The following is a 27,229-nucleotide window of genomic DNA, read 5'->3' as shown; positions in this document are numbered from 1 at the left end:
CAGATTAAACAACCATAGGGGTGTTACAAATTCTCCAGTGAAGCTCTCAGTCACTTATTTCAGCTTCAACCAATTTACTTTACCTCTTATCCCAACATAATCAAGATATAATTATTTTGCGTGAAACTTGGCTTGCACCTAAAAAAAATTCCAGTAACAAAATTATTCCTCATTTCGCCAAGATCAGCAGTAAAGAGGAGGGGGGTTGCTCATTGTGGTTTCTTCAAAATTTTGCCACTTGGTGGCTTTAGACTTTGTAAACCCAGGGTGCTATCCCTTTTCATTAGTTAATGCCCATTTTCCATGTGGCGTGAAGGATACTAGGCCGCTAGATCTTCTAATAGTTAATTTCAAGAAGTCACTTTTATTGGCCGGCGACTTCAATTCGCACCATGTATAGTGGGGATATCAGTCAGATCCCAGCGGCAGACTCCTTTGGGATTGGTTTACAGAAAACAACCTTTCGTGCATGAATTCGAGTTCGGTCACCTTTCTTCGTGCTCCAACCGTATCTGTATTAGATTTAACTTTTTCCAGCCCTAGAGTTCCTGTTCTGAATTGGTCGGGAGTTTATTGTGGTACATCTGGTGCTCACTTGCCTATTGTTTTTTATTTTAATTGCCGCTTAACTCCAGCGGCTTCACAGTTAAGGTCATATGTTAATTATAACCAGTTTCAGTTTACTTTGCGCTCTACTCTTGCGTCAGCGATTTGTTCTACTGACGAACATAATACGAAATACATTTGCTTGGCTACTGAGTAATGCCATAAGAAGTCCGAATTTCTGGTGCGTACATCAAAAGGGAGCAATTCAATAGATGGTGGAATGCAGATTGTTCGCGCAGCATGGAAGAAGCTCCACCACAACCAGTGCCGGAAACATTGGCATGATTATAAGTTTATTGCAGCTACATTTAAACGCACGGTTGTACGAACGAAAAACGATTACGAATCTGAACATTTCGATTTCCTAACGAAATCAGGAAACCGACGTGCAGTTTTCAGATTTTTAAAATCGCGCAAAAAGATCACGGTTTCCGGAAATTTTCCACCATGTGTCCTGAGTCCGCAAAAAGCAATCGAAACCATTTAAACCATTGCCAAAGGTTTATAGAACCGTTTCTAGTGTGTACTTCTTTTACGCTCCATGTTTCCTCCAAGTGATTCCTTTACCTAAAAATAATGGCGGCGTCTGTTCTCTGGATAATATTAGGCGTATTCCATAGACATCCAATGTGGTTAAATTATTTGAAATGGTCTTGCTACTACGTGTTTCGGAGTTTGTGGACCGTGAAAATATCTTCAGCAATTGTCAACTTGGTTTCCATCGTAAATGTTCCATATGGAATGCACATGATGACCTCGATAGTCGAATTCTCCTTGCGCGGCGCCAAAAAGTGCATGCTGCTTTGGTTACATTAGATGTAGCCAAAGCTTATAACAGTGTGGAACACACCATATTATTGCAAAGACTGCAGACTCTGTAGGTTTCACACTACTCAATTGCTTCCATTTCTGCGTTTCTGGAAAACAAGCAGTTTTTTTTTTCTGGACTCCATGGTGTCAACTCTGGGAGGCATAAAGAAACTGGAGGTGTTCCTCATGGGGCAATTCTTTCGCCCATGCTCTTCAACATTCTACTGGCGTCCCTCATAGCCTGAGTTGCTTTGGGGCGTAAAATCGCAATAAACCAATCAACATTCTACTGAGCTCTATTCCCAGCCATCACAAAATTCGCACGCACGTCTGTGCGGACGACATTGCATTTCTCTCGTCTGCTCCTGACATTCAATCTCTTTACGTGCGTCTGCAATCGTACCTGAACTTGCTTGAGAGTTGGTTGTGTGGCCTACGACTCGCCTTAAATGTTAACAAATGCGCTATCCTTGTTATTCGACTCCAAGATACTGTTCCTCTGTCTCTAACTTACCAGCGGCAAATCATTCCCCAAGTTCAGTCTTTAAAATATCTTGGTGTCATTTATGACAGCAACCTGAAATGGTGCTCTCACATTGACCATGTTACAGCGAAAGGGCCTCGTGCTGTGGGCATGTTGCATAGATTAAGTAATCCCCGGTCTGGAAATGCGGAGAGATGCATTTTTAATGATTTATGTTATGTGCGTCCGACCAATGTTAGAATTTGGATCTGTGGCGTTTTCCGGTTCAGCTGCCTACAAAATTCGTCCGCTCGTTCTCTTAGAGCGGGAGGCTCAACGGTTGTGCCCTGGCCTCCCTAAATTTGTTGCTAAAACAGGCTTTGCCTTGAAGCACAAATTCCACCTTTATTATCTGGATTTAAATTTCTCACTGTACAGACGTACCTCACGATATATGACTCAAGTTTCCACCGTTCCTTGTCTGTTTTCTGTTGCCAGCCAACCTCCTTTTTTTGGACTCCTCTGGACTCGATTTCATACCCGCAGGTAGTACTGGTACAGAATTGGCTTGAACATTTAAATGTACTCCTGTCTAACATACTTCCCACACAAAACAATGAATCTTCCGTGAAAATTGCCTATGATGACATTTTCCCGCAGAATTCAAAGCATTTACCATCGAGTATGTTAAATGAATTATTCGAGGACCATTTACAAAGCCTACCAGTTACCATCATGATTGCTACTGACGGCTCCCTATGTGATGAAAAGACAGGGGTCTGAATATATTGCCCGCTTATAGATTGGGGTTTTTCTGTCCGTCTTCCGGATTTCACCCCAATTTTCCAAGCGGAGTTTCTGGCGGTGGTGCTTGCTCTTCGCAAACTAGACCCTTCTTTCTCCGCAGTGGCTGTCATTACAGACTCCTTTTCATTGTGCTCGTCCCTTGACTCAGCTACGGATTCTCCAATCCCAAAACACATTCCTTTCATTACTCCCTCCACATTTGAGCCTTTTACATATGATATGGGTACCAGGTCATAGAAGTGTGACAGTCAATGAAGTGGCTGATAGCCTGGAAAATGCGTCCCTGAATGGCCCCGTGCTACCTATCCTCCCGGCAACTGCGTACATCACAGCAGCGAGTTTTCGAAGAATGATTTTGTTAAGCATGACATCTGGATCAATTTTAAGATCTGATGATTTCCTGCATCTTAAGTATTCGTGGAGCAGGAAATCATGTCATTCATGACAGCTTGAGGTCTCTGTAACTAGGCTGCACTGCCGGATCCCACCCTTGAATTTTTATTTGCACAGGTCTGGTTTGGCACTTCCTCCCGTCTGCGCATTCTTTGGAGAAAAAGAATCAATTGACCATTTCTTGTTGTTTTGTCGACGCTTCTCCATGATGACACGACGGTTTTTAGAGCAACCACTGCAACAGCTTGGTCTTAGTTTGAGCAGCCTTATCGCATTGTAGTTCGGCGCCACCATTCTTGGATACAGCCACAGGTCTGTTTTTACCGCCATTCAAATTTTTTTACTGGAATCTAATCTAATCAGTTACCTTGCAAACATTTTTTTTTACTTATCACTGTCATTTTTTTCCTATTACTATTATTACTTTTTTTTTAAATTCCCTCTTCTACAAATCTTAGAGGCCTCCTGCATGCGGTATGCATTTCCAGTTTCTTTTTGGTCTTTTTGCGTTCTGTTCACTTTTCGCTTCCTCAGCATTCGTTTATTTATTTATTGATTTCCCAAGGAAAAAATTAATTACAAAACCTCTCTATGCACCTTTCTTCTTGGCTGATCCCCGTGTGTGGATATGCGCCATTCTACGAGGTGAACAACACCACCAAAGAACGCTGGCTCGCGCGGAGGGGAACGCTGTCGGACTTAGGGCTCGGCCGGACGCTGCCCCAGCGTTTCCTCAAGCTTGCTTCAATAAATGCGAACGCGGCGCCTCCTCCTCGGCGACCTCAACAAACTCATCGCTTAGCACCCGAAGGAGGTTAAAAATTTCCACATTTAAATTTTGAAGCAGCGTTTGCACAAATATAGCCTGTTGGGATGGCCACCCAGCATTGTATTTAGCCTACGTCCTCGTTCACGGAATCGCGGTGAATTGTTGTTGTTCTTTTCCTAAAAAAAAGTTGGAGGCTTATCAAGGATAAGCCCAGTGGATGCGAAGCAGCCTTCGTTTTGCATTCTTATTATTAACGTCCTTGGCGTCTGGAGGCATCTTGACCGCATACACGCCCGGCGCAAAGACGCTGGCGCGGTTGCGGGCACAGAGACTGACGCGACGGCGGGCGCGCGCCGCCTCATCCCTGGCGTGACGTAGCGATCGAGGCGGCGCCGCCGCCGCGTCGCGCACGACGGCGCGAACCGAAGCGTGGAGGCCTCCGCCGGGCGACGTCCGACGGCGCGATATGAGGCCCCATCTGCAGCCGGTGTGACGTCATCACGTGACGTCACATCATGTGATCTCACTTCAAGGTCAATGGTGGCCACCGCCGGGCGTCGCGCGAAGGCCCGAAACCTGCGTTAATATGCTTCGCCTAATAATGGCGCGTACCGACTGCGGGGGATTAGCCAAGACTGAGGCGGCGACTGACAAGTGTTCAAAATGTAAAAAAATAAACTAAAATTTAGAAAGTTACAAAGAGAATGATAACAACAATAATAATACCAATAAGTGACTAAATAAAAGAAATTCAGATTTGTTGACTTAAATAAAGTAATCAGGCACTGCGAGATCCGTGATTAAAAAAGGGAACGGGGCTTAAGTGCCATTTTTAGGAAGCTTTGGTTGCAGACAAATTTTGAACATAAGAAAAAGCTTAGGGCGACAGCCGGTTCGTTTTTGTAAGGAAAGTTTGAACGGCGGAGAGCAGTTTGCAGTTACTATGCCTAAGGAGGAAGTACCAGGAGACAGAACAACCTCAGCTGACAGAATTCGTGGGCTGCCACAGGGAGGGAGGAAAACGAAACGACTAACATTTCTTATTATCTTAATGGACCTGTTATCGTTGTACTGAATCAGCCTTTCGTCTGATTCGCAGGTGTTTTTTATGTAGTAAACTCAATGCATTTTTTATATTTGACACATGTCGCTCAGCTTATCCCACGGTGCAATGAGAAACATTTTTTGCACCTTGGTTGGGCCACATAGGCAGAAGAAGAGAATAACGACGCATCCATGCTGTCTCACGGTGTTGTAGCCTATGTGCCATTCTGTCGTAGGCTACAACAACAACAACACTCTGAGGAGCTCACTCGATGGCCAACGTTAGCAGTGCCGCATCCCAGGTCAAAAGCTTCGTATCCAGCACCAACCATATCGCCGCCCCCGCAGATAACTTTGCAAGCGCGATGAATGAGGCCACTGTTTGGCTCAGCAATGCACCGCAGCACCCGCGTCCAGGAGCTTCGGCCAAGCGGCTTTGTGAGTACCGTTCAATTTGAAGCCAGGATGTCTGGAAGGAAATGCGATTCCTGAAACTTCTACTAGTGCAAAACCGTCCTTCTTATGAGTCTATTTTCGCTGGAAAAAGCTGCCGTCCATGAGACGCGAAGTCACGAATAAGAGTCTGGGGCGTTTCTAACGTGTTTAACAAGAGCTTTGTTGCATTTGCGTCTACGCAGAGACGCCTTGCTCCATCACATCCATGAGTACAGAGAACGGTGGTTAAGAGCGTGAGGGATCCGATATTCTCAATACTCTACTCGGCGCTGTATTAATGCCGTTTCGTTGCCCTTCTGCCTCACAATGGGAAATAAAGCACACCAAACGCCTTGTTCCGCAACTACTCTCCTTACCCATCTCGTGATTTATCTCTCCTTTAATGCTTCTACTCCCTCTCTGTATTATTCTTCCTTGTCACGCTCACATTCCCCTTAATAATTTTGTCAGTTCGACTAGTAATACAAATATTCTTTCCTGCGAAGGGTGAGTCGCAGGAAAGAATATTTGTATTACTAGTCGAACTGTCAAAATTATTAAGGGGAATGTGAGCGTGACAAGGAAGAATAATACAGAGAAGAATGAGAAGCAATAAAGGAGGTGGGAGACTCACCCTTCGCCGCACCGTACAAGAGGTCTACCTCAAACTCCGCCTCGACAAACGCCTTTACCCTCCCCCTCATCCATCACTCACGGTGCCGGAGGCTCGCCTTCTTCAGCACATCCAGATGAATGCAGTCGTCACCCCGTCCCGCCTCTTTCTTATCGCTACCGATCGGACCCTTGACTTCCTGTCACAACTGCCCCTGTATTTCGTTAAAACATTAAGTTGGGCTAGTTGGTAACGGCTTGAAGGAATCATATTCTTAGCGGTAAGAAACAGACACAACACCAAGATACACACACACAGGCCACCCGCTAGACTTCAACTATCTTTACTGGACACTTGTACGACATAAATATGTATCACTGAGCACACGCAGGTGCCTCGTCATCCGCATCAGGTCTAACTACGCCCTCCCCTCTCCTGCAAGGCATACGGTTGCGCAGATAAACAATCTCTTTTTCTGCCAGCGCCAGGGAGGGAGTGCTTACACACATGTCGCCCGCCTCTTGAATACGAAAGGCTTCGATAATTTCCCTTTCTTTTTTGTCGGCTCCCACATGCATCACAGACGTAGCGTCATATACAGGGATATAGCCTTTACAACTTCTGCAATGCTTCACCAATTCAGCTCCACCGGCCTGTGATGAAACATCCCTTCTGTGCTCTCTAATCCTGTCGTTGACACACCTTCCGGTCTGGCCAATATATACCTTGCCACAGGCAAGTGGAATGGTGTACACCACTCCCGTATCTACGCGGACCTGGCCCATTGCCTCTTCGGTTGCCCGGCTGCTCAGCAGTCTGGTTCCTACTCCCCACCTTCTCTATCCATCACCACCTGTCTCGACTCGCTTGGCGCTGAAGGGGAGGAAGGACAGCGACTTCTGGTCGCCTAGGCGGTCGACATGCCCGGCCTGTAAATTATGGTCGAATAAAGGTCTTCTACTGCTACTACTACTACTACTATGTCCCTTAGCATCTTCTCCCGAAGCTTGGGCGAGTTCATGCCAAAAGCGATGTGATCACGCACCATGTCATCGACCATTGTGCCAAAGTTGAAATGCCTGGCTTGTTTCTTGAGATCCCGAAGAAACTGCTCGAAGGACTCCCCTTTATCTAATTTTCACTGTTCACTGTTCAAGAATCCTACACCGCTTTTTTATAATGTCTGGCAACCCCCATTAAAATTTTCGGCTCTTCTCTACCACTATGTCACTCGTCTCATAGCCTGAGTCGCTTTGGGACGTTAAACCCCATAAACCAACCAACCATCTAGCACTATGTACGCGTCGTCAGCCGTGATCTGACCAAGCCTCACGCCACCCCATTTAATGCTTGATACATCCTCAAACGAAATTTTAAGGTGAGCGCCAATCGCTACAGTCTTTCAGTTAAATATATGTTCAGGTCCAGTTCCGTGCGGTAGCCTGACCATGTCCAGGGATTACTGGAACCCTCGCTGCATGTGTAGGTTTCACCACCGCCTTGAGGCTTGTTCACTGGCATCTCAAGCAAAGAGATTCATAGGTTTACATGAGAATTGGTGGGCATGTACCCCACCACGGCATCTGAGTCCTATTCTGGTGAGTGCGCGAGCTTTTGCTATTCACTCACTGGCCTTTCCTGCAACGGTTACAAAGTTGTTAGCATAGCCTCGCTGTCTGTCGGAAATTACTTTTTTGCGACAGCATACCTGTTGGCATAGAGTAGCATTTTACTGGTATAGGTACAAGTCAGATCCCCGAAGCAGGTTACAGTGGTCGGCTCCGTATGTTTTCTTTTATATGGCAGTCGACCTAGAGTTTTCCTCATCGGAGCAGGTGAGTTTGCCAAAGGGAGTTGCTGGGAGTGGCGGGTCCAGACTGGATGGCCTGTGTTCGCCTCACAGACAGGAGCGGGGCTGAAGGGTTAACAGCCGTCGGCGGCGGCGTGGAACTATGCCAGCCACGACCAGGTTACCGCAGGGGTGAAGGGAAGAAATCGTATTCCCACAGCGGAAAGCGGTCATGGAGGTCGGTGCCATGCGATGGGAGAAGGGCTCGCGCGGCTCGTCGAAAATTTTCTTTCTCCATGAGGAACTTTGTATCCGAAAAGACGGGGGCCCATTGAAGGGCTGAAGGAAGTGTTTGGCTGTCGCTTACCAGACGAAGTATTCCAAATAATTTCTAGCCTAAAAAATACCGCTCCTGGGATCGATGAAATTCCTTCTTTCAAAGTAAAGCTGGTGGGTCGTGAGCTGTCTAATGTTCTTAGTCACATTACTAATTTAGTATTTAGGACTGGTGTTTTTCCAACTGAACTTAAAAAAGGTAAGGTGACGCCGATATTCAAGAAAGGCGACAAAGAATGCCTAAGTAACTACCGTCCAATAACAATATTGCCTTTCTTTAGTAAAATAATAGAAAAGTTAATTGTTAATCGCATAATGAACTACCTCATTAAATTCCAGCTGTTAGCAGATCAGCAATTCGGATTCCGGCCTAATTACTCCACAGAACTAGCTTTAATCGAATTCACAGACAGTATTAAGCAATATATTGATAATGGGTTGTTTGCCGGTGCTGTTTTCTTAGATTTCACCAAAGCATTTGACACAATTAACCACACTATACTGTACACTAAATTAGAATCTCTAGGCATCTGTGGGCCTGCTTTAGCTCTTTTACGCAGTTATCTCACTAACCGTATACAAGTTGTCCAGCTACAAAAGACATTGTCTTCCCCTTTAACTATTAATTTAGGAGTGCCACAAGGTTCCATTTTAGGTCCGCTTCTTTTTCTCATTTTCATCAATGACTTACCTTTGTCCTTAATTAACACAAGATGTATACTTTACGCGGATGATACGACATTATTCACTCAGGATAGCAATTTCACAAGCCTAATAAACAAATTAAACATGGACTTACAGAATATTGTTTTATGGTGTGAAAATAACTTACTACAACTTAATCCTACAAAAACCACTTTCATGATATTCCGCTCTCATCAAAAGCATGTCATCCCGAGCCCAGCCATTTATCTGGGACATCATATTATCACTGACCCCGAATGCGTTACATTTCTCGGCATCACGTTTGACTGTCATCTAAAATTTCATCTACACACCAAATCTATCAGTAAAAAAATTTCATTTGGAATAAGGGTGTTAATAAAAACTAGACTTTTCTTTCAACGCCATGTTCTCTTATCCCTGTACTATGCTTTCATTAACAGTCACCTTAATTATTGCCTATCATCATGGGGTAATACCTATTCATGCCATATGTCATGTATTTCTCATCTTCAAAATCAAGCGCTTCGAATTTTATCTTTCAGCCCATACACAGCCACTGCTTCACCTCTTTACTGTGACCTAAACATCCTGCCATTGAAATGCCTCCTTAATCTTAGGTTAGGTCTTCTAATCTACCGCGCTCGCAATAATAACAATCAACTTCTCTGTTTTTCCGTATCTTTCCTTTCTAATAGCAATAACACTAGATTTTCTGAACAAAACAATATGCTTCTACCAAAAGTGAACACAAATTATGGAAAACAAACTGCTTTTTTCTCCGCCATCAAAACCTGGAATTCATTACCACTAGCAATCAAATCCGCACGTTCGCAGCCCGCTTTCTACACTTTACTAAAAAAACATCTCCTATCAACCCATTCAGCTTCATGCCATGCTTAAGGTTGCCTTCATCTTATTTTCTGTTCCCCACTCTGACAGCAAACGGTCACATTGTTAATCTTCTGGAACCTCTTTTTTTTTATCCGCCTGTGTATTATATCTGCATTTATTCAATGCCCATTGTTATCTGATGTCTTTTTGTGTTCTTTCTATTGCTCTTATGTTCTGCTATTTTATGCCTTTTTTGTTAAATTATGCCCGCTAACTATTGTATAACTTATTCATTGCCGCAAATTACACTAATAGGTTTTAACTTGATTGTATAATTTTATAGCTCCTCTGCCAAAATTATGCCCTTTCCTTATGTATTCCTGATGGGAGGTCCCCCAGACAGTTTTCACTTTGGGCCCTCCTACTGTACTAACTTTTTTATGAAACTTACAACTCATTTGTATTTCGTTTTAATAAACCTTAAACCTTAAACCTTAAACTTCCTCCAAGGCGTGAATAGAGAGGACGCTTAGACACTTCCATTTTATACGTACCGTGAGCATTTCTGAGATAAGTACTAGACCTCCTGTGCCGAAATGTTCGAGTTCAAAACACGCTGCAAACTGCGTATGGCACCTGAGGAATTTAAAGACGTCATGGAAACATGCAGAGTGCAAGAGCGGACAGACTATGCAATGCCAAAATTGGTGGGTAGGATACTGACAAGGGCGGGAACAATGCATACATAATTAACAGCACATGTGCACACACGCCTAATGCGTTCCGAATGGCCAACATCATCGCCTGTGATAGCGACCAAGCGGGAAAGCAAAACTATGAGCATTTTGCTACCTCTTTCAAAATGTCATGGCTTTGAAGTTGCTTGCTGATGTCAAGCAGTGGACAAAGCCAGCTTATATATTGTCATTGACGCACGGTTTTCTTTAGTCCCTGAATATTTCTGCCAGCACCGGTGTTCAAACATTGTTTGTCCTGCACATGACAATTATGCAATAGGTCTAGGCCATCCAAGCACAATTCATTTGGCTTCACTCGTAGCCTGAGTCGATTTGAAACGTTAAGACCCCATAAACCTGTAACCCATCCGAGCAAACTAAAGAATCTACTGGAGAATATGCTGTAGACAAAGGTAAACCTGAAGATTTTCTATCTTTTTTTATTCGCAGACCCTTCGACAGAGACCTTCGGAGAGCCGGCCGGCTGGAGCAGCCCCAAGGAGCCCGAGTCCGACTCTGCTCTGCCCTTCTCAGCGAGGGAGACGGTTGAAGTGTCCCGTTCCGGTCCCCGGTTGATCTCAGCCGCCTCCTGTGTGCTGGCGGCGACGCGCTCCCTGGCGTCCCCAGGCAGGCTGTCGCCATCTTCCGACGACGAACAGTGGATGCTTCCCCCGCTGGACAGGGGCGAAGGCGGTCGCACCACGACACGAATACCTTCGCGCAAGGTGCGAGTCTTTCTGTGCACTATCGGAATGCTCCAGTGATAAAGGCTTTGCTCTAGCGGTGACCGCAGCGCGGCAGTGTGGCCGAACGAGCATACCTGAACAGGCTGACACGTTGCTTTGAATACAGGCTTTTAGTATAGCGGAGACGTACTACTTTACACGTATACCGGTTTACAAGACGTCGGCTGCGCAAGCGTAGGGTTTCATCCCTTGCAATGCGCATGGGCACGAGGCAGCTGCTAAACCGGTATACCTATAAACTAGGGCGTCCTCGCTACACTAAATTACTATGATAGCAGTGCATACCATCATGCGTATGCCTTCCCACTTGCAAAGACAATATACAGGGTCTGAAGACTGCGCTACGCCAAATAGAAGTTGCTGCTAACATGAACCGCCATCCTAAAAACATGGTTGTTTATCTATAAATGAGAAGCCCAGTAACTGTATCATTTCTTCGTGGGTACCTCAAGCGCGCCATGAGGAACGGAGGAAGGTGGGAGCGAAAGAAGAGGGAAAAAGTATTCGTAGTGGAGGGCTCCAGGATGATTTTGACTAGCTGGGATAACCCGCCGCATTGGCTCAGCGATTACAGCCCGCGACTAAGCGAGAGTACCTGGGTTCTATCGCGACCGACACAAGAACCTCAACAATTGTTCATAATTAATCGTGAAAATCCTTGCAAACCTAGTGCAATAAGGCCCTAAATTGCGTCCTTACTCCCCTAAACGCAGGCCTCCGCCGAGGTGAATGATCTTATCGGTGCCCATCGCCTGCCGGGTGAGCCGTCGCCGTCGCGGCTCTCGGGGCTTCCCTGCGGCCTCCTGGTAGCGGGGGTCGCTCTGTGGCTGGTGTCGGCGCTGCTCGCTCTGGTTGCCTGGCGGCTGGACGGCGAGCCTCTCGGTGCGGACCTCGTACACAACGTGTCCTCGCTGATGCATCGCCAAGGGGGGCTCCTCTCCGCCAGCGGAGGAGGGCAAGTCGGCGCCGAGGGCGAGGACTACGCCAACGGCTCGACGGTGGCGCGGAACTTATCCACTGTGGGGGCCTACCCGCCGGCTCAAGCACCGAAAGTCGGTGTAGTCTTACAGCCGCCGTTTTGAACACCGTTTTAGGCTTGGCATGCGTTCTTGATCGTGACACAAATTGTCCTGACGGCGCAATTAGGCGACAAACAGTCCTGTAATGTCTATGCCATTTATTCAAGCAAAAAGAAAAATTGTTTCAACTCTGCGCGGTTCAATTGAACCGACGAGATACTGCCAACATTGTCTACTCCCCTCTTCCCTTGCCGCAGAGTGCGTTCGCATTTGAAATTGTACTCATAAGTGGATTATTTATTGATGCAGAGATGCTCCTAAAATACCCCATATTTATCACGTTTGTGTACCTGGCTCCGGACGATAATGTTTATTACACTAGCATACTTAGATCAGAGACTAGGTACCATTCCGGGCGAGTAAAAAGCGAAAAACTAGCGCACCGCTTAGTCGTTTCGAATTTGCCACCAGTATGCGGCGGAGTTTAGGTGAATCTTATCATTTCTGGGGATGGAAAGGATGCTCATTGTAGGAACCGTTCTCTTCGGGATAACTTTGCAAATGTTTTCATCTGCATGAGGGGAGAATGATGAGCACACCAACTAAAGATCGGTATCATCCCAGTTGCAAACACAGTAATTAATACGCAAATATGGCCACCATTATGTTATCAAGGAAATGGGCTGGGTTTTCTTTTCTTGTTATTAACAGCGCTACATATTTAGGTAAATAAAGAAAGACATGACTGGACGGGCGCTAACTCCAACTTTCTTTGTATTCGTTTAAATATGTAGAGCTGTTTAATTTTAAAAAAAGAAAATGTATCAACTTCGCCACGTGTTTTCATAAGACGGGCTGCGTTTTCTTTAAGATGACTAATATGTGCTAGTTTGGCGTCTTATATTGGTTGTTTTTTTTCGTGTTGGCTTCGTTCTCCACTGCATTCTATACAAACCTCTCCCTCGGTTTTAATAACCCTCTAGTTCAAAAACATCGGCTCTCTCGTCCCTACTTCTTTCTCTTATCCCTTTCGGCTGGAAAAGCGAAGAAGCGAAGGAACGCTGTAAACAAAGATGCATTTATTATTTGGCATAGAAACAAATTAAGTACCTCTTGTAGCCAATGCCACGCACAAAATCTTCCATTTGCATGGAAACAGCTCTGAGCATGGTTTAACAAAGTTCTATTTTTGGGTTAGTTTAATCAGTATTTTGAAAACTGATATCGCAAGTGGAGACCATGGACAGCAGTGGACCAAAAAACCGGTAGGTGCAACTAGGCTGTGCAGAAAAAAAAGCAAAACTTCAACGCCAGCATTTAATGAGAATCCACGCGTGCGCATCCTACAGCTGTAAGTGAAGCCGAAACATTGGAACTTGATTTTCGCCGAAAATACAGGCGCGCCATTCACACATGCCACGTGAGGAGGCGCGTAGAAGTGCGAGCAAAAGCAGGAAAAGGAAAGCCTGAAGGAAAGACGGAATTAAAAACTATTTCGCCTCCCAAGTCCGCCTCACTGTTTCACGTCGGTGGTTTCAGGCTGCAGTTCGGTCCCGTTGTCCAACCTGTAGGGAACCCGCGGGGGGGGGGGGGGGGGGAAAGGGGGGGGGGGGGGGTAGGAGTTGGTGCCACAAGTAGTGCAGTGGCTCAGAGACGCGTGAATAGGAGCAATATGCGTCTGTAAGACAGGCCTTCGGCTCCCGAACCTTGGGTGACTAGCGTAAGAACGAAGAGGACGAAGACAGCGGCGCCGATGCTCGTGCACTCATACCTCCTTGGCATTCACCACCGCACCTTGGCCAATCCCCCCGCGTGGGTATGTGCCATTTTCTTATGGTGAAGAAGAAGAAGAAGATGCTCGTGCGTGTGCGCTGATCGCTGCCGCTGAGACTGATCGCTGCCTTCGAACTGAACCGAGACGTACCGCTAGCCGTTCGCGACGCAGCGCCTTCGTAGACGTCCTACACTACACTTGGTGGAGGTGCTGTCTGCTCTCACTATCGAGATACGGCACCATGCCCAGACTTCCAGGCTCTACCACGGTGTCCGACCCCCCGGCCCAACCTGCCCAGCCTGCTGGCCCTGCTGTCATCTGTTCTGGTGCCGTCCGTCAGCGGGACCCCGCGATCTTCAGCGGCACGGATGACACCGACGGGGAGGATTGGTTGGCCACCTATGAACGCGTAAGCGCGTATAACAAGTGGGACGACAGCGTCAAGCTTACCAACATTATATTTTATTTAAGCGACGTTGCCAATCTATGGTTCCACAACCACGAAGCGGACATCTCCAGCTGGGCGGATCTGAAAACCAATCTCACGGAGGTCTTCGGCCGTCCCGCTGTGCGTAAGCTTCGTGCCGAGCAACGCTTGCGCAGTCGGGCACAACAGAGCGGCGAAAACTTTACCAGCTACATCGAAGATGTAGTCGATCTCTGCAAACGCATCAACGCTTCCATGAGCGAGGCAGACAAGATCCGAAATATTCTGAAAGGCATTGATGATGACGCCTTTCAGATGCTCGTCGCGAAGAATCCCCAGTCTGTCTCCGACGTGATAAGCCACTGCCAAAGCTTCGATGAGCTGCGCAAACAGCGCCTTTCGACCCGCCGAGCCGGCTTTCAAGAGGCAAATATTTCCAGCTTGGCTCTTTCCCGGGACGGTGCTCTGGACCATCAGTCGCTCCTCCAGCACATTCAGAAGTTCGTCCGTGAGGAAGTCGCCCGCCAGCTGTGCTTGTCGACCAGCCCACCTACTCCTGCGCCGCCGCTCACTCCCAACATCCAGCGTGTCATACAGGAGCAGGTCGCCGAGGTACTGCCCTCTCCTCCTCCACCTCCTCAGCAGCCGCTGATCACGGCTCCGTTAACGTACGCGGATGCTGTGGCGCGACCGCGGCCTTCGCCTGCTGCTCCTGCCTACGGGCCGCCCCATCACCTGTTAGAGCCCCAGCGACCTGCACCAACCGCTTATCGTCCGGTTGCCCGCCCAAGACCACAGCCGCAGCCTCTCAACCCCTGGCGTACGCAAGACAACCGCCCAATTTGCTACGCCTGCGGAGTCGCTGGCCACGTGGCTCGCTTGTGCCGCAGTCGCGACTATCGTCGGTATACTTATATGCGTGAGCCAACTTACGATCTATCCCCCGCCTCCTCGCCTGTGTCACATGAGCCGCCTCCCGATCCGTCTTCTTCTAGCTACCGTTTCCGCTCTCACCGCTCGCCGTCCCCTGGCCGACGTTCCCGCTCTCCGATGCTCCGCCGCCCACCCGCTCCGCAAGCGGAAAACTAACGGCCGCAGTTCCGGAGGCAAGAACTGCGCCGCCAGCGACTCGCTCAAGCCCTGTATCCGTGCCAGCCAACATTATCACCGTGTTCGTTGAGGGAGTCGCCGTCGAAGCACTTGTTGACACGGGCGCAGCCGTTTCTGTTCTTAGCCACGCACTCTGTCGCAGACTCAAAAAAGTGACGGCGCCTCTTCCCGCCGTTTCTCTCCGAACCGCCAGCGCTCAGGACATTCGACCATTAGCCGCCTGCACCGCCCGCCTGCTTATCGAGAACGTCCCCTACACAATAGAGTTCATCGTCCTCGCCCGCTCATCTCACGACGTCATCCTTGGTTGGGACTTCCTTTCCACTCATCACGCTGTTATTGACTGCGCCCGTGCTCAGCTTGAGTTATCGCCCTTCAGTGACGCTCCCTTGGACGTGCCCGACGCTGCTGCCGCTACTGTGATCGTCTCACAGGACACTGACGTTCCGCCCTTTTCTTCCGTGCTCGTGCCTCTTTCTTGTGCTGCTCTCTCCGACGCAACTGTCGCATATACGCCCTCTTTACGATGCGCTGACCAGAAATCTGTTTTGCTGCCTCATGCCGTGCTGACAATTATTCGTGGCTCCAGCGCTATTTATGTGTCTAACCCGTTCTCCTGCCCTACCACTTTGCTCCGTGGCCAATCGCTTGGTAGTGTTGCCGTGCTAGATCCCTCCTCAGCATACCCCCTCGTCGACAGCTCGGCCGACCTTCACGTCAGCGCCATTACGCCTGTTTCCATCGCGAATCCGTCTCCTCTCGATGTTTTTCACCGCTCCATCGACGCCGCCCTGACGCATACCCAAAGGGCCCAACTTGCCGCCGTCCTGCACGGTTTTGCAGCTTCGTTTGATTACCAGCAAACATCATTGGGCCGCGCAACCACCGTCACCCACTGTATTGACACTGGCACACATGCCCCTTTGCGCCAACGTCCGTACCGTGTGTCAGCCGCTGAGCGCCGCATCATTGACGAACAGGTTACCGACATGCTCAAGCGCCACGTGATACAGCCGTCGCAAAGCCCGTGGGCATCGCCGGTGGTCCTTGTCACGAAAAAAGACGGTTCCATCCGGTTCTGCGTTGATTACCGTCGTCTGAACAAGATTACACGCAAGGACGTTTACCCTCTCCCTCGTATCGACGACGCCCTCGACTGCCTGCAGGGCGCTGAGTTCTTCTCTTCATTGGACTTGCGCTCTGGTTACTGGCAGGTGCCGATGGCAGAGGCCGATCCCCCAAAAACTGCATTCGTCACACCCGACGGGCTTTATGAATTTAATGTCATGCCCTTCGGCCTCTGCAATGCCCCTGCCACATTCGAGCGCATGATGGACAACCTACTCCGCGGGCTTAAGTGGCACATATGCCTTTGTTACTTAGATGACGTTGTGATATTTTCGCCAGATTTTTCGTCTCACCTCCAGCGCCTTGAGACCGTTCTTCGCTGCCTGGCCGACGCTGGCCTCCAACTCAATTTAAAAAAGTGCCGCTTCGGAGCTCGGCAGCTTACCATTCTCGGACATGTCGTGTCCAAGGATGGCGTTCTCCCGGACCCGGCAAAGTTACGAGCTGTAGCAGAATTTCCGAAACCGACTTCTGTAAAAGACCTCCGCAGCTTCGTAGGCCTCTGCTCCTATTTTCGCCGCTTTGTCCGCAACTTCGCCACTATCATCGACCCTCTGACCAAGCTCCTTTCCGGCCACGACCTTTCGGCCTGGTCGCCAGCCTGTGATGAAGCCTTTACGACACTCCGTCGCCTCTTGACCACACCGCCAATTCTGCGCCATTTCGACCCTCGTTCTCCGACGGAACTCCACACCGATGCCAGCGGCGTCGGCCTCGGTGCAGTCCTCGCGCAGCGCAAGCCTGGCTTTGACGAATATGTTGTCGCTTACGCCAGCCGGACACTCACAAAAGCTGAAGCGAACTATTCTGTCACTGAGAAGGAGTGTTTAGCCATCCTGTGGGCGATAGTCAAATTCCGCCCTTAGTTGTACGGGCGCCCTTTTGACGTTGTCACCGATCACCACGCCCTCTGCTGGTTGTCGTCTTTGAAAGATCCCTCTGGTCGACTGGCACGCTGGGCTCTGCGGCTTCAAGAGTACGACATCCGCGTGGTCTATCGTTCCGGCCGTAAACATGCGGATGCTGATGCCCTCTCACGTTCCCCTCTGCCGTCTGAGGCAGCGTCTTCTATCTGCGCCCTGTATTCTTTGACGTTTGAGCCCGCTGATATGGCTTCCGAGCAACGCAAAGACCCATGGATCGCTTGCCTCTTGGATTTCTTATCTGGCCTATCACCTCGACCTCCTTCCCGTGCTCTGCGCCGTCAGTCCCACCATTTCGCCATCAGAGACGAGCTGCTTTACCGTCGGAACTACCTTCCGGATGGTCGCAAGTGGCTGCTTGTCATTCCGACCCATCTGCGCTCCTTCATTTGCTCTTCCTACCACGATGATCCCCAGTGTGCTCATGCCGGCTTCTTGAAGACCTTCACCCGCCTACGACATCGGTACTACTGGCGTCGGATGTACCGTTATGTGCGCAAGTTCGTTCAGTCGTGCCCCGCATGCCAGCGCCGAAAAAACCCACCTCGCCAACCCGCCGCTCCTTTGCAACCGCTGCCTTGCCCAGCGCAGCCCTTCGAACGTGTTGGCATCGACCTCTACGGCCCTCTTCCCAGCACATCAGCCGGCAACCGCTGGATCATCGTCGCCATCGATCATCTTACCCGGTACGCCGAAACATCACCTTTGCCATCTGGTACAGCCCACGACATTGCATCCTTCGTCCTCCATCGCCTCGTTCTTCGCCATGGTGCTCCCAAAGAGTTGCTGAGTGATAGAGGTCCAGCCTTTCTATCTGAAGTTGTCGAAGCTCTCCTTCGGGAATGCAACATCGTTCACCGCACCACCTCTGCCTACCATCCGCAGACAAATGGCCTGGTTGAGCGTTTTAACCGCACTCTTGGCGACATGCTGGCCATGTATGTGGCTTCCGATCACTGCAACTGGGACCGCGTTCTACCTTTCGTCACCTATGCTTATAACTCCGCTACTCAAGCCACCACCGGATTCTCTCCATACTTTCTCCTCTACGGCCGTGAGCCTTCTTGCACAATGGACACCATTCTCCCTTACCGCCCTTATGCTTCTGAATTTAAGCCTCTTTCTCAAGCCGCCACTTATGCCGAAGAATGCCGCCAGCTTGCCCGGTCTTTCACTTCACACTCCCAGCAGCAGCAGAAAAGCACCCGTGATCCCTCTGCACTACTTCCCACCTATCTTCCTGACTCATTGGTCTGGCTCTGGGTTCCTTCCTCAAGTCCCGGCCTTTCCTCCAAACTTCTCAGCAAGTACAAGGGCCCCTACCGCATTCTTAAACAGACATCCCCCGTCAATTACCTCATCGAACCCCTTACACCGTCTACTGATCATCGTCGCCGAGGCCGTGAAATTGTCCGCGCCGACCGCCTCAAACCATACTACGACCCCGCCGTCGTCACATCTCCCTAGGCCGCCAGGATGGCGCCTTTTCGCCCGGGGGAAGTTGTAAGACAGGCCTTCGGCTCCCGAACCTTCGGTGGCTAGCGTAAGAACGAAGAGGACGAAGACAGCGGCGCCGATGCTCGTGCGTGTGCGCTGATCGCTGCCGCTGAGACTGATCGCTGCCTTCGAACTGAACCGAGACGTACCGCTAGCCGTTCGCGACGCAGCGCCTTCATAGACGTCCTACACTACACGTCTTTATTGTTAAGCTAGGCGTCAAATATGTGAAAAAGGGGGTGACTAGGGTGTTTGAGTATGTGGTGGCTGCAGAGGTGACGTGGTAAGGAATGTGTGCGTTTGTTTGATGTATTAGATTTGCGACGAATGAGTATGAGAAACGGGAAGGAGGAGACGGCGGCGGTGTCGTATTCCCCTGACTTTCTCTATTCGGTGTTTGCGTTCCAAGCTGGCTGATTCTATGGGGTTGTAATAGCCCAACGAAGGAAGAGAGGCTTTCTCGGAGGCGTCTCGATAGTGAAGGCGTGAGCGTGTCCGTTGCCGTCCATTTCTCAGAGGCAGAGGCCGAAATCAATACCGAAGCTCGAAATTCCACTCAAAGACGGTTCGCCAAAAAGCAACCTAGGCCTACTCTCATGGCATCGCGTCCAACCACCTTGCACTTGATAAAGTTGCATGACCGAGCACAAATGGGTGTAATTCCAGCAGAGTCTGCTTTGTTTTTCTATCCCACACAGATTTATTTACTTACAATAAGCAAGACGAGGATATCTCCCGTATCGGTATAATCTGCAAAAAAGCCGCATTTTGTAGAGGAATTTCTTCAATTTTAGGGCACCGTTCTCAAGCCGTTCTGAAGCCGGCCGGCTAACGCTGGAAAGCCGAATTAGACGCATTCAACTTGTGGCTTCGGCCTTCTTCACAGTACCCGTCAGAGCAAAGATACACCGATGTGTCTTGCCAGTCACTCCAACAGTCCTCATGCAATTAAAACCGAAATCTTCTTTTTTATTTGCAGTAGAAAAATACTGCTCCATTCTACACATTTGCAGGCGCTACCACGCGGACCAACTCTTGGACCCTGGCTAGGCTTATTACTGCGGTGGTGTAACACCTTTGACCTCACGCCCCCTGGTGCTCTGCAAGCCTATCTTATGGTATACTGCAGATTACACTGTTCCGAATTTATTTGCAATTGTTTACAAATGCGGTGACAGAACTTTGCCAGCAGGAAGCGGCCTCTCTGCAGGGTGCACAAAACGGTTCTCGTATCATCTCAGGTGCCGTCTGCGTCATCCGGGGCCTTTCCTCTCACCCCCCCCCCCCCCCTCCCCGGGACGCGTCCTACTCATCAGCGGGCACGTGGTCACTCTCGAATCTTCCTTTCTCACCCAACTGTTTGTGGCCGCCGCCTCGGCAGACGCTGCCTTCGCACACGAGTGCCAACGGATACTGCGATTTCTTGGAAACACGCGCGGTCGCACTGAGTTTCCTCACTCTGCACCTGGGCTGCCTCCGCTGGGAATGACTGCCGGAGGTACCAATTTTCCTCCGAGGGCTACGCATCCTGCGGCCAGCGGCTCTCTTCTTGCTGGATATCCGTCCGGAGCCAGCATGCCGACCCCCCGCCAGTTCGAACTGTCGTGCGGTAACAGAGCTTCCACTGCCTGTTGAGCCGCTCTCGCGGACATACGCACACATAAACAGACAAACATGTGGAGCTTCCATCGTCCGCGCTCTGGGTCGACGCTACCGCGCGCCCTACAGCGACGGAGGTGGTGGAGATTGGAGTATGTGAGTGTCAGAACTCGCTGGAGAAGGTTTGAGTCTTCCGGGGAAAGGTGTATGTGGAATGTGGTATTGGCGCCTGTTGTGATGTAAGGTTTCTAGGCGCTCTCCATAGAGAGCAGAAAGGGGGTAGAACTCCGGCTTCGTGACTATGATTTAGAGCTCGGGTGTCAGCCCTGATATTTCCAGCCAGGCCTTCGTTGCCGGGGCACAAAGTAATGATATGGTCTTGTTGGAGAGTGCGCCCCAGGTTGTGGAGAGCTTGCCTTGGTATTTCACCGTTGTGTATGCACGGCAGGAGGCCTGTGAGTGGGTGAAGCTATGAGAGTTCTGTTAATGGGCGTCACAAAGTTTAATGGTAAGGGCGATAGCGATCGCTGCGGTGGCGGTTAGGTCTGGTGTCGGGAAAGAAGCGGCCAGGTATGGAGTGTTGGTGCAGTCTGAAAAGCACAATTTAAAAGCAAATATACATCAACGGAATGCCTGTAGAAGGTATTTCTTACCAACTGCACTTGCCGATAATGCGTAGCCACAGCAAAACAAAATGCAAAGCACGAATCCTTCAATCAGACTGCCATATCAGATGCCATATCATATCAATCCGATGCCATATCAGATTTGCCAATTGTGTCAAATTTTTTGCTCATTCGAAACTTTTTAAGCAAATAACTTTGCATGCCACTTTTAGCAACTCGCCCTGAGGATCAATTGCCTAATCCAACGTTTAATTTCAGTTAGACCTTGATGGTTAGACTCAGCCTTAGGCACAATGTACTTTGTAATAAAAAGAGACAAATAAGCAATGCTTCCGGATACTCTCTCCGCGCTGGGGTGACCCATTTGTTTCGCCGAGAAGAATCTCAGTTTTCTGCTGCGTGCCGTCGCCTAGGGCACCATCGCAACCGCATCACCACCAGGTGCTTCAGGCGGTTAGCGGCTCCTTCCGATTCACAGCAGTCACTGACTAGAAAGAGGAGGGGAGTTTGGTGGAAGCATCCAAACTTGTCGCAATGAGGCCCTGTGATTGGAGGCATCAGTGTTCACGGCTCTCGCACGTGGGTCAAACCGCAGGATAAGAGGACCAGGGTTAATTACTTTCTACGGATTCATGTACTATACCCCTTTTAACGGCCATTAGAAAGGGCTCCTGCGAGTATACCGCTCAGGACAGGGGCGACTCTTGGGAAGGCAGGTGGAGTGAAACTGCAATATGTCCGGGCACCTCACCACGCAGGGATTACCAGTGGTATCTTGGGAATAACGCATGTGCCACATTGTGCCTTTGCTGCGCGCTGAATTTATCTTTTTATAAAAAGTGCCGAAATGGCTGTTTGCTCGGAGCCGACCACCTCTTAAAGAGGAGCACAGTGGGAGGGCCCCATTGCTGCAAGCGTGCCTTGCCGAGTTGCGACCGAGGTTACTGGACTGGCGTCGGATGCTAATTGCCTCTTTTATCTTTGTCGCGGGCTGCCGGGAACCTCTGTCCGCTGTTCGATTAGTCAAGATAGCTTGGATCACCGGTGTGACTGCTCCGAAACATATCATTTTTCCTCTGGGGATGGCTCCGGAGGACACCTACACCATAATGAGCTGCCTGCACATTTTTCGCCAGTCCAGATCGGGCAGAGAGCAAACGACGACGCGATCTGCTCTGCCATTTTCAGGAACAGAGATTCATGCATTAAAGACTTCTCGCTCCTCATACTGTTGTCCAGAGAAGGAACTACTGAAAAGGCAAGAAGGGCGCGTTAATCAAGACATCTTTATCCTATTTGAAAACAGCGCTTCAGGCGCAAGCGGCGCCACTTCAGGTGTTCCAGTTTCGTGCTTGTTTCGTTTCTAGTTTTCTATGGTGTTATGTAGAAAGAATAACTGTCTGTAATGAGTGGCCACGCAGCAATGGGAGCTTCCTGCCCGTCGGTGACGTGTTCTCAACAAAATAAAACCTGCCTATTTCAAGGTACGTGCTAGTGAATCACAAGGGGGCCATTCAGCGGTCAGATAGTGGCAATTTTGTCTATGAGGAAAACAGCGAACGTATAGAGAACGTCTCGTCGCTCTACCAAGGGCGTTGTATCTGTAACTCTCCTAAGCAGCCAGGTGCTGCTTATATGCCTCATTCATGATGCTGCTGCCCATGCAGATATATCCTCAAGCTCCCTGGGACAGTTCTGAGCTTGATGAATCGTTGTGACCTTAAGACCTTTCAGTCGCGGCCCTAGCAGGCACGCGACGTTAACGGACGGTTAAAGCCGATTAAACGATTAAAGACGATTAACAGACGATTGAAGCCCAGCAGTTCGAAGTACATGCTGTGTTCTGTGAGACCGTGATTAGGCTTTCCACAGCGAGATTCACTGCTTTTTCTCAATGTCAAGCGTTTGCATAGCATAAAAAAATAAAACGTACATTGACTGGAAACGACTGTGAAATTGAGTGGCAAAGATTGTTGTGGAAAACCTGTTCCCTCCTCCGTTTCGACGCGGGAAACTATCTTCATCATCGTGCGTCATGACAGCATCGGTTGCGTGAAAAGTAAATCTGCCTCATGGAGGAAGCAGAAGCAGCAACGGGAGCACCACCTTGAAGGTTACGCGGAATTCTAAGGAGGATCCTGCCAGCGTCGTAAGCGGTTGCAGCCGCACGCTCTCGTCACCTTCCACGGCAGGCGCACGAGGATCCGTCGTGCCTTGCCGCTGGACTTCTGGTTCCAGGCAGCGAAACGAGAGCAGCAAGCGCGCGCTCTCATGTCTTCCCCCAGCAAATGCTCGGGGATGCCTTTACGCCAATAACGCGGCGAGCACGGGAAGACCCGGCCGTTATTGTCGGCGCGTACAAACGTTCGCCGTCGATACCTCCGTAGCCGCGCCCCTGCCCCAGCCTGTAAGTCAGAAGCCCTTCTTACGTAGCCCTCTACTTCCGAAGAATGTCTCGTTGTTATTTTGTAGCTAGCTAGCCCGCTCTGTAATAATGTCAAGAGCAATGAATAGCATATCAGTGTTCACGCTTTCTCAGCCCTCCCTTTGTTCCCTCGAGCATGATCCCGTCCACGGTTAGCGAGCGGAAACGCAGCATTCCCGTATTCCCACAGTGCAGAGAAATAATGCAGGATTCTTTTCAGATACAAATGCCATGTATTGCCACACCAACCGACCACTTCGGCACCTCACGTGTATCAGAATACCGCAGCCGCAACCAGGATAGAAACTCTGTTCAGCATCAGACCTCTATACTCGCCACAACCGGGATATGGCTTCGATAGTGCAGGGTTGAGCTGTAGAGTTTGTACTACAAGGCCCAAACTAGACAGCACCACGCTGATCCGCCCTGCTGTTTATAATGAACACTCCACGCAGCGCAGCCCTATTCTTTGGGAATTTAGGACCTTCAGTGGTCTTAAATCTTTGCAGCAAGCCTGACGCGGTGCGCCTTGCTTGAATGAAGCCTAACTGAATTCAACAGAGCATAAATTTTTGAAGTCGTTGGCAGCGTTGTCGTCGCTTTCTCAAACAATCTTGCAACGTATACGGCACGTGGGCTCCGACATGGCCATTCTTGAAGAAGCCCTGCTCACTCCTTGCGCCTGTGCTGTGCCTTTCGTCGCTGCTTGGCTGCGAGATCAATTGTGGTGTCTTGGTGGTGCTTGCGTGCTCATCACTGGTGAGGCCTTTCTACGGGGGGGGGGGGGGGGGGGGGGGGGGATTTGGCCAGGTTTAAGGTTAGGTCAGTAGGCGTGGTAAATGCGCATTTGAGGGCGCGTTTGGCTCAGGTATGTCGCTGACCTCCCCGGGCGGAGGGTCGGCAGCCTGGTTTGCCAGCTTGCCCACCCAAAGCTTACCGCTGGAATCTTTTCAGAAAAATGGAATTTACGTTATCCCTGTGGCTCTTGTACCGCTTGTACCGATCGGTGAGGGAATGATCAAGATGAAAAGCTCTAAAATTCTTCAGCAGGAGCTCAAGTCTCCAACCAAGCACTATTTACAGATCTCTGAGGTGCGACCGTTCGGCCGTAGAGGCATTGTCTGCAAGTCCTCTGATAATGCTTGCGCCACAGACCTGCTACAGTGCAAAATTTTTGACTCATTGCCGGTGAAAGCCTTAATCCCGGAACAGCTCGCTTGCTCCAAAGGTATTGTTCGTGGCGTCGACCCAGCATCTTCCCCGCAGGAAATACTTGAAGAGTTTCAAGATGCAGGTGTCGGGGTTATTGCTGTCTGCAGGTGCAGTAGAGAAGTAAATGGTTCGCGCGTACCGACAGAATCAGTCATAACAACTTTTGCTGGCTCCTCCTGTCCTTCTGAGCTCAAGGTCTGGCCGATAGTGTACCGTGTGGACCCTCTGCAGCGCCGTCCTCTCCAACGTTCTAACTGCTGGCGATTCGGTCACAGTGGTAAAGCGTGCAAATCAGCGACGCGCTGCCGAGCAAAGCCTGCTAGATATAATCCAGGTGAAGCGATGCTCGAGAGTTGATGCTTATGCACATCTTGATCGCAAGAATACCTCATACGCTAGCCGTGCGCGATCTTCTGTTGGAGAACTCGAGTCAAGTGTTACTGCTTCTATTGTGTCCATAGTAGAACAGGCTCTTTCTGTGGTCGTCGAGCGAATGCTGAGCACTTTTGCTGAGGCTTTATCGCATCTAGTTGCAGGCCAATCTGCGCTTCCTCAATCATCTGTTCAGGCGGCGACGTCTGCATCTCTCCCAACTTCTGCTGCTAGTACTAGTAACTCCATGTCGCCTCCGGACGCATCTAAAGTCCCGCCTCCCTCTACCGCTCCAGGCAGTGTCTCTAGCGTCGATATTTGCACCACGGATGTTGAAATGCTATGCCCTACCAGAAGCGTCGAGCTCCTTCCTCACCCTCGAAGACAGTTGCTCCGCAACCCAAAGCAAAGAATGGACCTTCAAAAGTTATCCCCCAGTCTGATGTGCTGAAAAAGGCTGTTGCTGCCTCTTTCATAAGTCAATAATCATGGCGGGTCTCAAAGTTATTCAGTGGAATTGCCGTTCTCTACTTTCTTCCCTTGCAGATCTTGAACTACTTCTTCGTAAGCATAATCCAGATATAGTTCTTTTGCAAGAAACGTGGCTCTCTCCACTTAAATCATTTTCAATGAAACATTACCGTGTTTTCAGAGTTGATCACGTTACCGGCAGGGGCGGCGGGTTAGTAACTATGGTCTCTACCAAATTGTGTCACCGGGCCTCTATTTCGCACAAAATTATGCTCCCTGACTGTGAACTGTTGGCGGCCGACATCTCACTTCCACAGTGCGCCAAAGTAACTATTGCAAACGTCTACTTCCCTGTAGGCGTTCACAGGACAGTTAGTTTGGATAGCTTACTTAGCAACGCAAACAATATAGTCTTCGCAGGAAATTTTAATTCGCACCACAGTACCTGGGGTAGTAGTTCAGACTCCTGCGGCCAGCTTCTTTGGTCATGGATGGCCACGCATGCAGTGCGCTGCTGTAATTCCGGAGCTGTAACCTTTATGCGAGGAGCTTATCGTTCAGTCATAGATTTAACATTAGTTACTCGTGGGGTTGGGGTATCTGCATGGTCAACAGAGGACTCGTGTACATCTAGTGACCACTTTCCAATAAGTTTTGAGATTCTAACATCCCCCCTCAGAAAAAGTGGGGCGACAATGAAATTTGTAAACCACATTTCGTACAAAAAATTAATCTCTGCTTCACATCCATCTATAGTTAGCTCGAGTCGAGCAGAAAGAGCTCAGCAGTCCATTTCCTTTCTGCAAGATGCTGCTGAGCATTCTGTATTCTCCGTGTGCACTTCAGCCCCTGACAGACTGCCGTCTCGATGGTGGACGGAGGAGTGCGAGAAGGCTTATCGTCGTCGCAAAGCTGCCTGAAAAAGCCTTTCCTATAATCAGAGCCCAGCTAATTGGATATCTTTGAAGGAACCAAGTTGCGCTATAAAAAAGAGAGCCGCAGGAAAAAGCCAAGGAGACAGACAGAGCGCGAACTATCAACTGAGTTTATTTGTGTGAAAGTTAAAGTCAGCATCACAGCAAAAGAACAAGGGGATGAGAGAGGGGGGTACAGCAAATCAACTCCTGGTCAACAACAGGTGCGCAGAAAATAGTTTTCCTTATACAGTTTGACAGAAGTGTCGCTTACACATTTATCACCGTTTTCTTTTATGTGATAGGCCTCCAAAAGCTCCCGGCTGTTTTATTTTTACTTCTTCCTAGAATTTTAATCTGCTTAAGCAGAGGCTCGCATCCACTGCAAGCAAGGCAATGAGCAGGCAAGTTTGCTCCTTTATTTCGAATGGATCGGGCATGTTCCCCTGCGCGTTCATTCACGCATCGGCCTGTTTGGCCCACGTAGGCGCCTCCACACTTGAGTGGGATTTCATACACTACTCCAGTGGCACATTTCACATACTTTTCGGCATGTTTTATGTCGCATCCACTGCCTCTAGCTCCTTGGTTCCCGGTTCTCACGCACAAGGCTGCGAGTTTCCGTGGTGCAGAAAAAACAACAGGGACGCCATGCCTCTTGGCCACTTTTTTTACGTTGTGCGCCAC

At 49.4% G+C, this 27,229-nt stretch overlaps 2 protein-coding genes and 1 pseudogene across 2 annotated transcripts; all 3 read left to right on the top strand.

The window, feature by feature from the left end:
* Nucleotides 1-2,614: 2,614 nt before the first annotated feature.
* Nucleotides 2,615-3,359, top strand: LOC149362319 (uncharacterized; annotated as a pseudogene).
* Nucleotides 3,360-5,164: 1,805 nt separating this feature from the next.
* LOC149362318 (uncharacterized) lies at nucleotides 5,165-12,127 on the top strand. The gene is made up of 3 exons (XM_089569696.1): nucleotides 5,165-5,330; nucleotides 10,750-11,024; nucleotides 11,759-12,127. The coding sequence occupies exons 1-3, from the start codon at nucleotides 5,165-5,167 to the stop codon at nucleotides 12,125-12,127; spliced, it is 810 nt and encodes a 269-aa protein (XP_089425822.1).
* A 1,799-nt stretch (nucleotides 12,128-13,926) lies between these two features.
* On the top strand, nucleotides 13,927-22,894 carry LOC149362317 (uncharacterized). The gene is made up of 2 exons (XM_089568261.1): nucleotides 13,927-15,170; nucleotides 22,816-22,894. The coding sequence occupies exons 1-2, from the start codon at nucleotides 14,080-14,082 to the stop codon at nucleotides 22,892-22,894; spliced, it is 1,170 nt and encodes a 389-aa protein (XP_089424387.1). The 5' UTR covers nucleotides 13,927-14,079.
* Nucleotides 22,895-27,229: the final 4,335 nt, after the last annotated feature.

The sequence above is a fragment of the Amblyomma mixtum genome, chromosome 2 (assembly GCF_055824585.1).
Source record: "Amblyomma mixtum isolate Tamu chromosome 2, ASM5582458v1, whole genome shotgun sequence".
Classification (NCBI taxonomy): Eukaryota; Metazoa; Arthropoda; class Arachnida; order Ixodida; family Ixodidae; genus Amblyomma; species Amblyomma mixtum.
Note: the sequence above shows the minus strand (reverse complement) of the source record. Positions and strands in the feature narration are given on the sequence as shown.